General features: G+C 39.7%; 1 protein-coding gene and 1 pseudogene across 1 annotated transcript; both read right to left on the minus strand.

Moving 5' to 3' along the window:
* Positions 1–593: 593 nt before the first annotated feature.
* LOC148015359 (protein CROWDED NUCLEI 4-like) lies at positions 594–1029 on the minus strand (annotated as a pseudogene).
* Positions 1030–1575: 546 nt separating this feature from the next.
* LOC148015360 (uncharacterized) lies at positions 1576–2482 on the minus strand. Its single transcript, XM_087665191.1, has 3 exons — positions 2368–2482; positions 1897–2260; positions 1576–1813 (listed from the first exon to the last, which is right to left on the minus strand). Exons 1-3 carry the CDS (start codon positions 2480–2482, stop codon positions 1576–1578), a joined length of 717 nt encoding a protein of 238 aa, XP_087521317.1.
* Between the last annotated feature and the right edge of the window lie 8415 nt (positions 2483–10897).

Consider the following 10897-nt stretch of genomic DNA (forward strand, 5'->3'; position numbering starts at 1 on the left):
CTTTCTCTCTCTAAATCTAGTCTTTATCTCTCCTCGTCACTCTTATTCTCTCTCTTCCTGCAATATTTCTCTCTCCTCTGCAGTATTCTCTCTCCTCTTTCTCTCTCCCTGGTTCTCTTTCTGACAAGTGGTATCAGAGCCTAGGTTCTTGGTCCCACTTAGTCCCTCATTTTTTTTATCTAGTTACAACTTTCTAGTTACATGGAATTTTGAGTCACAGGTACACAAGTACGGGGAGCAGTAGGGGAGTTTCCAAAGCATCTTTGGACCACAAGGACTGCATGCAGAAGCATTAATGGCAGCTTTCATGAAGACCACACAGACCATGGCAGCCTTTCTTGGAGTCTTAAATGAAACTTGGACCAAGTTTAGAGGGGCTGACAGACCGGATTTGGCAACTCGTTGGTCATTTTAGGCCATTTTTCAAAGACTAGAAGAAGGATCAAATCAAGGAGCTCAAGGCATCCATGCAAGGCGCAGTATTGCTAGGGATGCCTCATAATCTAACATTTTCGACTCCAGCTCTGCTTTTTGACTGTCCAATACTCGCTGCAATTCAATGAACTCCTTTTGTTGCTCAGAAATCCTAGCATTCAGATCCAGTTCTGATTGTCGTAATGATCTTCACGAGCCTCAGCTTCCTGCAATTTTCTCACTGCAACACCATGTTTGCGAGTGGCATCTGCCTCCAAGGCATCTGCTGCACGCAACTTTGACTCTGCTGCAAGAATCTTTTGTTTAGTTTCGGTGATCATTTCTCTTGCTTGAGAGAGCTTGTCTTCTGCAGAGACCTTCATATCAGCAGAGTCTGCTCGCATATCCTTTAAAGCCTTTTCCAGATCTTCAACACATTGCTTCTCAATTGCCAAAGCTTTCTTCAAATTCTCTTCACATTGTTGTGCCTCTAGAAGGGCTGTAAATTTTGCTGCACGCTCCTTCCTTAAGGTTCTTTCTGTATCTTCTGCTGCAGCCTTCAACTTTTCAATCAACTGAGTTCCAATCCTTCTGCTCCATAAGTAGTAAGCCCATATTATGTTGATAATCATATAGCTCACATTCCAGGTTGAATACATAAGATTGTTTTGATGATTTCACGGTCTCAAACAATCCCTCCACAAGGCCATTCCTGTAGCTCATCCTTGATACTCTGCTGTATGTACTCTGGACTTGGCCTGCCTTAACCTTGCTATCTTTGGATGGCACAAACTCAAAAGAAAGCTTTGTCACACGATTGAAAGTGGCTGCGAATGCATACCCAGCACAATTTGCATTCTGTTTTATGCAATAGCAGAGGGTGAGCTGATTTCAAAAGACGTATTGCAACTGCTACATCAGTCGACGTCCCAGGCTCTTGGAAAGCTGGAGGAGGAACTTGAGCAATGGGGAGTTTGAAGAAGAAGCAGGAATGCGCAATTGGTGGAATCTTGAGACCTGCCAGACTCACATTCATCCTTTATTGAAGGGGAGTTTGAAGAAGAAGCCCCATGGTGCTTGACACAATTTCTGGTACCACATTGCGAAGAAGAGGTATTTGAGCTGACTCCACTAGGCATTCGGCAACATCAAAGCGCTTCTTCAGGGGCATTTTGGAGCCATAGCAACCGCATTTACAGGATGCTCTGCTTGCTTGCCAAACTGTGCATCCCACACGTGAATAGCTGCATCCTCACCAGAACTTATGATAGTCTTATTGAGCAGACCCCAGACAACTCTATTGAAAGCTTTAGGTACATGCATTGAACCAAAACCTGAAGGCTCACGCTTTAGTGGTTCAGCCCTGAACCATCGATTCATTCCCGTACTGCTATAGAGACTGCCAAAATTTTGTCGGATGGATGATAGAAAGTTTCTCAGCAGGACAAGCTAAAGCTTCAGCAGCCTTTTGGTTCACCAAACAAGGTGCATATGCCATGTAAGAGAGGGTTCACTCTGCCAGAGCCTTGTTGCTGCAGAAGCACTCTGTCAGAGCCTTGTTGCTGCAGAAGCACCTTGAATGCATCCCTGACATGCTCCAAGAACATGAATGCTTTGGTCTTGCTAAGAGCCTCATCAACAATTGCACAATAGATGAAGAGGCCTTCAATCAGGCAGATAAACATGCTGTTACAGGTCGTATAGTTGAACCTACTATGCAGGGGAGGCAAATGTTGCAAGCATTTTAAAGCTATGCATGATGATTCGGGGTCTCCATCTGCATACTCTGCCATGATTGTGTTTCCATTAGCAATAGCAGAATAAGAAACCAAATTCTGCTGCAAATCTGCAGCCATGAACAGGATTCTTGTCACTGCTCAGGAGGCTGTAATGCCTTTCTCCTGATTAATCTTCTCTCTTACACATTCAGTATTTGACTCTTACCTGGTTAACCTTCTGAATCGTAAAATGCAATTGCATTCAAACTGACATCATGATTAAATCTGCTGTTTGTGAATGCAATAAGACAGTTAACACTATCTGTTATCTGGGAGACGCAAGGCTTCATATCGCATCAATAGCTCGATTGTTATCCATCGACAATGCAACCAATGGCAGTTTCCCATGCTTCAGAGAAGATTTGATTGTCTCCTAGCTCACTGGAGATCCAGATTCATACATTGCATTAGCATCATCAATGATATTTGGAACTCTAGGATTGACAGTTTTGGACAGCACTAAAATTGTTCAAAAATCTTGAAGAATTTCATGGGGTTTTTTCTCTTCAACACTTCCTGAATGTTCTTAGCATCAGTGACCGACAACATTTGAAGGTTCTTCCCCAACATTGAAGAGATTGAACCATTTCTTGAAGGCTCAGCAATGATCTATTTGAAGAATCTTGTGCCACTTGACTCCTCGTCATCAACCTTTTGCCTATGGAAGACCGATGGAGAATTCTCAAGGGTATGATGCTTTGGGGATGCAATCTTGTAATGCCATATTCATGGAATGCTCTCTTCTACTCATTTGAGTGTATAGGTATTGGGTATTGACTCAAGTTGGATAAGAAGTACTCAAAACACTTGGAATAGGGCCAAAACAGGGTGCAGTCCAAACAGGGACAGATTTGGGAAAGTTGCTACAGAAATTAGTAGCATGATTCTAACGACAAAGGAACAACTGGAAGTGATACTAGACATTATAAGCTTCGAGTGGAGCCATCAAATGTCTCATTTGGACACATATTTCTCGAGCTAGAGCCTATTTAGTACCGACAGTTCACTAGCAGTTCACTGTGGACAGTTCTGGAAATTCTTAAATAGAGAGGGGTATTGCTACTCCTAAACTCAAACTAGGATTTCTATGTGATACTAGACATCCTAACCTTCGAGTCAAGCTATCATACACCTTATTTGGACTTATATTTTTCAAGGAACAACATATCTCTTCAACTTGATTGCAATGGCAGCTGAGATCAATAGCTCCAGCTCTAGTGAACAAGGTTGGCTTCAAACACAGGCTAATATTGATAAACTTGGACAAGGTTGGCTTCAAACACTAGCTAGAATTGACAAACTTGGAGTTTTGACTGATCAATGTATTGCTCTTATAAAGGCGGTTATGGAAAAAACAGCAAGACCTGAATCAAATGCTTATGCTTATGGCCAGCATCTATATGCTGATGGTACACTTGAATCAAATGCTTATGCTTATGGACAACATGTATATGCTGATGGTACACACTATGATCTACATGCATCTTATGAATATGAACAGCAACAACGTGCAAATGAATATGAGCAGTATGCAAGTACATCTGCCCAGCATGTTAATGCTTATAAATATGATGTACTATATCATAATGCAGAGTATCATTCCATTGAGCCTTGGCATCAAAATGGCTATTATGGTCAACATGCTTATGCTTATGAGCATCCATCTCTTCAGCAAAATAGTTATGATTATACCTGTGAAGCTCTCTTGGTTGACCAGCCCAGTTCTTATGGATGTGACAGAAATGGTTATGCTTATCAGTACACTTCTAGCTTTGATCAACAGCAAGCAAGTGATTATGACCAATGCTGTGGGATCAATGATCAAAGGCAGCATGCTTATGTATGTGAGCAGGAAACATCAGTGGAAGCAAATGCATATGCTCAAACAAACTGTCCCTCTGATGCGCAGCAGGGCTATTATCACCATATGCAGTATGGACAGCATGAGCAATATGGTCATGAGCATGGACAGCCATCTGTTGTATATGATGAGCATGGACAACCATCTGTTGTACATGATGAGCATGGACAGCCATCTATTGTATATGATGAGCATGGATAGCCATCTGTTGTACATGATGAGCATGGACAGCCATCTGTTGTACATGAGTAGCAAGATGACTATGAGCAGCATGTCAAAACTATTATAGAGCTGACCAATGGTGATGAGCAGGTGTGCAAATTGCTATCTAAGGCTAAACGCGTTAGACACCTTACTAGTGATACGATATGGGAACTGCATGCTGCGGGCTTATGCTATCGATGTGCTAAGCCACTATCTTGTAATCACCAAGCCACATGCAAGGCAAAGACTGCCAAAATATTCTTGGTATTTGACTATTATGATGCAAAGGATGGAGAAGATCTTGTTGAAGACCATTTTGGTATGAGTCCACAACAAGAAGTTCAGTTCAAGAAGGCAGATCATGGACAGCATGTGGATTTGGATAATCATCATGCAATGGTGACTTTGTTAGTGAGTACCATCATGATGATCATGCTTCCAGCTGTATTTGACTTCGATCTTATGAAAGTTGATCCAATGCATGGCAACGATACAACTTTCCCTTTTGATCCGGGTGGCTACAGGCTGATTTTGACCCTCTGTATAGATTAGTACTACTATTGAATATTAGGTAATCTTTTCTTTTACCACTTGTAATGCTGTATAGAGTAGTACTCTACAACCCCACTTGGCTATACCAATAAGTCCGATATTTATTTTTGAGGACAAAAACTTCATTTTTGATTGGGGATGGATTGTAAGAAGCTGAGAATAAGGAATTAGTGTAAATAATATTGATATTATGCCATGTCACACTGACATTGGTATAAAAGGAGAGAATATGTAATTTTTCACATCTTTTTGACACATTAATACAATTACAGACTTTCTCTCCCTTCTTGCTCATAGCTTCTATGGCTTCCCCTTCTTTCTTGTCTTTCTCTCTCTAAATCTAGTCTTTCTCTCTCCTCGTCACTCTTATTCTCTCTCTTCCTACAGTATTTCTCTCTCCTCTACAGTCTTCTCTCTCCTCTTTCTCTCTCCCTGGTTCTCTCTCTAACAGATTTACCAGATGCATCACTTTTTACTATGGAGACACAAGTTCCTATGGATCATTAGGGGACTACCTTTATAAATTTTTTCCACGTGAGGGTATCTATCGACGATGTGTAAGGGAAGATGAAGTCCCTATGGTTCTTAAGGCATTGCATGATGAGTCGTGTGTGGTGGCCATTTTGCCAGTGAATTGACAACATGAAAAGTTCTATTAGCTGGTTATTGGTGGCCTACTCTATTTAAATATGCTTATTATTACTGTTAAAAATGTGATGTTTAGTCGTCCTTCCACGAGTTTTGCTAGACCTTTGATACCTATATTGGCATTAGCGCTTTTTGAGAAGTGGGGAATCAACTTTGTGGGCCCAATAGATCCGCCTAGTAGATATAGATCTAATCATTATAACTTGGTTTGTACTGACTATATTACAAAGTGGGTAGATAGAAGCGAAAGCGCTTAAGATGGATAAAGCCATTGATGTGGCTAAGTTTATGTAGGAGAATATCATTACCCATTTTGGTTGCCCATTGGAATTAGTAAGTGACTGAGGTTCCCATTTCTTGAATGGTCTTATTAGCGAGTTAATGAAAATATCTAAAATTGTAACTCCCATTGTTGCCATAGAAATAACAACACTTGGAAACAATGCCTAAGATTGCAAAATTTTATAGCAAAATTGTAGGGAGAGAGTTTTATTTCGAGGATGATCACATTAAAGATTAAAGGAGGGTAGGGACAAGTCAAAGAATAAAGGCAATGCTAGTGTGGACAAGGAGAGTCACTACTCTACAATGCCTAGTATATGAGACATCTTCGAGTAACTGGAGTTAGTGACATGGATATAGCAATTAGTGGACCATGAGCATTTGAGTTAATGTGACAAGATACTAACATGGTTACTTCTTGAGTCAATATTTCAAGCACTTGTTAGTGAATGTAGTAAAAGCGGTGATATGCCCATCTTTCCAATGCCAATGACAATGGAGATGGTGTTTTTTGAGATGGTAATCTCATCAACACTGCCAACACAAGCAAAGGAGGGAAAATATTTTGATAATGGCGACCTCATAGGCAAAAAAATGCAAGAGAGGGGAATCGTATAGGGAAGGTGGAAAAGTAGCTAACATTTTAGCTTAACAAAAAAGTTATGTAAGAGAGGATGCTAGTTGATAGAGGAAGGGGGTATTCTTTTATGTGTTATGGTTCTAATGGTTAGGAAATGATTTTTTAAAACAAAACCATAATTAAAAGAAAAATGTTGCATTATGTCATGTGGAATTGAAGAGGTCGTGAGGAAGAAAGAGGGGGTGCCATCATAGTGGAAGAAGAAGATAGGGAGAAGGGGAAATGTCAATTGTTGGTGGAAGAGGATTAGAAAGGGGAGAGGAAGCCCAAAGAGGGCCAATTGGAGAAGAGGAAGGGAAGGAGTTAGTGTGGAAGGGAAGAGTCATGATGTAGAAAGGGGGGGCGCCATCCTATAGGGAAAGAGGAGAGAAAACAAATAGGGAAGAAGAGGGTGCCATCATCCTGGGAAGCGCCATCAATGGGAGAAGGAAAGAGAGTGAATAGGATTTCAAAGTCATCAAACCAAGTAGATTTTAAGAAACAATTGTAGTTGGAGAGGGCAAGAAGAGAGAATTGAAGCCCATGCCTCTCCCATAGCCATCGCCATGTCTTCTCCTCCTACCTCCATTTTGGAGCTTCAATATACTTGCCTAATCTGAAGTGATAGAGTAGAAGAATTCTTTGTTGACTTCCGGTCACTCTACTTTGCTCTTGATTCCATGGACAAATGATGGATATATTGCATTACTCTCCTCTCCTTTCTTAGTCATCAACATAAAACCATGGAGGCTAAGCTCTTAAGCTTGAAATTGATCAAGATTAAGTCTTAAAAGAGTTACAATTGGCTATTCCTATGGCAACAATGCAATTGGCCAATGGATCTCTGGGGAGAAGGAAAACAATGAGCTCACCATTGGGAATGACTGAATAGACTCCCCTTGGTTGGACTGCAAAGGACATGGCTTCCAAAGACACAATTGCGATTCTCGTACTTTACGTAAGTGCTTTAACTTGTTTAACAGAAAAAAATAAATTTGCATAAATATTTCTTTGTTTTATAATTTTTATAACATGTCTTTAAACCTCAATTTCAACTCTGGATAGTTTTAAGAATTTATGTAGGTCTGATTTTATATTTTAAAAATAAAAAACAATTAAAAATGCTTTAAAATGGCTTAAAATGATATGGATAAATTTTTATAAAATATTTGGTTAATCAATTATGAGATGTGATATTTTTTTGATAAATTATGTACTGATTAAAGTATTTTTAAAAATTTCCAAAATTTTTGGAAGATATTTACTATGTCTTAAAAATAAAAAATAGTTATTTTGGATGAACATTACATTATTTTTTTGATAAAAATCATGTTTTGTCAACAAAAATTAGGATCTTATATAGAAAAGCTAAGAATATAGTTTTGGATGTTTTATGAAATATTCTTGGGGTTAGAGAAAAAAAGAAATTACTCGATGTTATTACTTTGAACATTATTAATATAAAATATGATGTGTTTAACTTTATACAAATTAAAAGTGTTGATGAGGTATTAGGTTATACTAGTATGGGACTAGGGAAATGTTTTGAAAAGAAAATTAGAATTATGGGTTTGAGGAATGTTAGTTGATTTGATAATAAAAGGAATCATATAGAACTATTGGATTTATGCTTTGAAGTTAATTCCCAAAGGGATAAAAATCTTAGTTTTAGTATTTTTGTGTCCAGTAGAGAGATAGAGACGAAGTGCGAGAATATGCAAGCCTATTGAGTTCTTGATATTAGATTAGTTGGACTACTAATGAACAAGTGTCGTAAATATTGAGGAAGGCTAGGATAAATAATAGAAATTAGTTATCAATATCACATATTCAGTGCAACAACTCCTAGGAGTTGGCTTGACAACCCGGTCAAAAGTGGCTTGGTTTTTGGCAGGTCATTTTTATAAACAATAAAATATATCACAGCTCTCGCCCTTCCCCCTGACGACAAAAATCAGGGCATGAAGTCCATGAGGGAGTAGCTAAGCATCATTTGCTGATAAAGAGGTCAAGAGTCAATTGTCAACCAACTGCTCCAATAAGCTAAAAAGAACTATCAAAGAGAACGTCCTAAGTGGTGGTTTGACCTACCTATCTAACCTAGGACAACGAAACCAGGAGCTCCCAATAGGTGAGGACTTGTATAGCCTGATCTAATTTATTTATTATGATTATTATTTTTTCCATTAATCTTCCTTTCCCTTCAATTTCTGATACTCAAGCGTGTAAAAAGGAGGGAGCTGAGCATAGAGTGACCCAAGGAGAATATGTCATCGGCCTCAGGTCCTGTCTCAGCACCCAAGAGCTTACCAAGCTCTCGTGAGGCATCACTTAATCCTTTTTTAATGCTCACTTTTTTTTTCCGCTTCAACCTTCCTTTTCTTTTCTTTTATGGTAAGATGTCACCCCAAGGAAGGGTAAGGCATTTTCCTCGAGTGCGTTGACTTGCATCCCTAGGAACCTACTAGGCCTCCGCAAGGCGATAATCAATTGCCTGTAAGAAATTTTTTTTCCCCCTTTTCTAATTGAGGGGTTAGAACCCCTTTTTACACACCTTTGTAATTTTTAATATTTAGATATATTCAGAACTTTCTCTTCTTTGCTATCTTGGCAGGCTTCTCTAACTGCCTCACATTGGCAGGGACTCTTAGGACAATTGCCTAGCAAGCAAGAAGGATAGGGTCACAAGGACTACCCTCTATCATAGGTCTTTAATGCCTAACAATGTCCTAAGGAGGTAGACAACTACTCCAATCTCCTCTAGATATACCTAACCAAACCCTAGGACTTCATGCCTTGATTACTGGTCTCCACAAACGAAAAGAAACTAACCACCACATACACATATAACACTATTAGCTTAAGAGAAAAACTTGCAAAGGCGATGACACCACTTGGAATGACCATAAGAAGCTTATGTGCAGCAAAGGCTCCCTCTCCAGGCACTTCATCCAACTTGTGTGATGCTATCACTAAAATAGAAAACCACTAGACATACTTGCACCAAACAGACATATGGCCCTCTTGGCCTAAAGAGATATAACATTTCACAACCAACAGAACATCCCTCTTGGCCTTATGAAGTAAAACATTAGAACTTGACAGAGACATCCCTCTTGGCCTTATGAAATAAAACATTTTACTACCATTTAGCACAATGTACTATTGAAACAATCCCTTGGTCCTAACATTACTCAACTAAAGCACAAAATCGACCAAGGATAAGGCTTCTTAGGCCCTACACTAAGTGCATTAGGTTATTAGCTAACCCCTTGTATAAATAGCAAGGGGTGTCCAATGAATATACACAATCCTATGTGTCCATGACAGAGTAAGAAGGTGCTCACTTGCTATCTGACTCATAACCCAAACTAACCATTGATGGCCGAAATATGACGTGTTAGCAAGAAGACCCCAAAGTAGTCTAGGACTAATGTTAGGAGGTAATTGTAAGGGCTCTCGTAGACCATAATTGAAAAAGACATCTTCCACGAAAGCATAGTTAGCCAGGGAATCTAGAAAGCAATCCCATTGTCAAGGAACTATAACTGAAAGTCACTGTCTCAAGATATGCAACATATCCAAGGCTGCATGATGGTATATTCGTAAGATGGGATTCCGCACACTATAGGTTCCATTTAACTGATTGATTACTAACTGCGAGTCACCTTTAACTAGTAATCGATGGATGCCACCACATCTCAGGCTACATTCAGCCCCATGATCAAGGCCTTGTATTCTACCATATTATTAGTAAAAGAGGGTCCTAAATAGACTCCCATCTTCATGACAACCCTACATTGAGATCTTTAATGACCACACCAATGCTCACATGTTTAGCGAGCACTCTAGAAGCTTAGTCAAAATATAGAGTATAAGCCGAGGCTTCATTGATAGGCCATGCCATAATAATCAGCTCACTCATACGTATGATAATCAAAATCAAGCCAAGATAGAGGATGTATAACAAGCACAATCCCTCCTTTCTCACTGAACTCGATAGGAATGCTAGTCAGAAGTCATTGACAGTGGTGGCAGTAGACCGATACCCTTGTCACTCAATAAACCGATACCCTTTGCTCCACCAGATCACTCGACCTTGTTGGTAACATTACTCAAGATATGGATGATCCAAGAAGGGAATGATGTGTCCAATCCACTTGTCTTGGTACCTACTGCACGTTAAAGCTAAATCCTGAAGGACCTACATAGGCACCAAGCCCAATGTCACCCCTTACACATAGTAAGGCTTCAACTTATTAAAGTTAGCTTTAGTCTTAAACTTTACCCCCTACAAATTTGCTAGAAGGGCCGTAGAGCCATTCTTTCCTAAATGTACAATCTTGTTGAAAGGTGAGAAGGATCGAAGCTTACACGAGAGAGCTATGGCGGGAGAGCAAGAGCAAGAGAGAGAAGACTCACAAGGTGGGAACTACAATAGTCACAATGTTTGACTGGGCCTTCCTTTATTCAAATTGTCACTAAAAGAATAAAGAATAAAGTAATGGTGACGAGCACCCGCCACCTGCAGTGTGCAGT

The sequence above is a fragment of the Lygodium microphyllum genome, chromosome 24, assembly GCF_053477565.2.
Source record: "Lygodium microphyllum isolate KBCC chromosome 24, Lygodium_microphyllum_v1.1.10, whole genome shotgun sequence".
Taxonomy (NCBI): Eukaryota; Viridiplantae; Streptophyta; class Polypodiopsida; order Schizaeales; family Lygodiaceae; genus Lygodium; species Lygodium microphyllum.

Bases quoted from the DNA above. Each gene is read 5' to 3' on its own strand.
- LOC148015360 (XM_087665191.1), bottom strand. From the start codon at position 2,482: ATGAAGCCTTGCGTCTCCCAGATAACAGATAGTGTTAACTGTCTTATT. The intron at 2,261-2,367 runs GTTAACCAGGTA...TCATGGCTGCAG, and splicing joins TGCATTTTACGATTCAGAAG to ATTTGCAGCAGAATTTGGTT. The intron at 1,814-1,896 runs GTTTGGTGAACC...AAATTTTGGCAG, and splicing joins TTACATGGCATATGCACCTT to TCTCTATAGCAGTACGGGAA.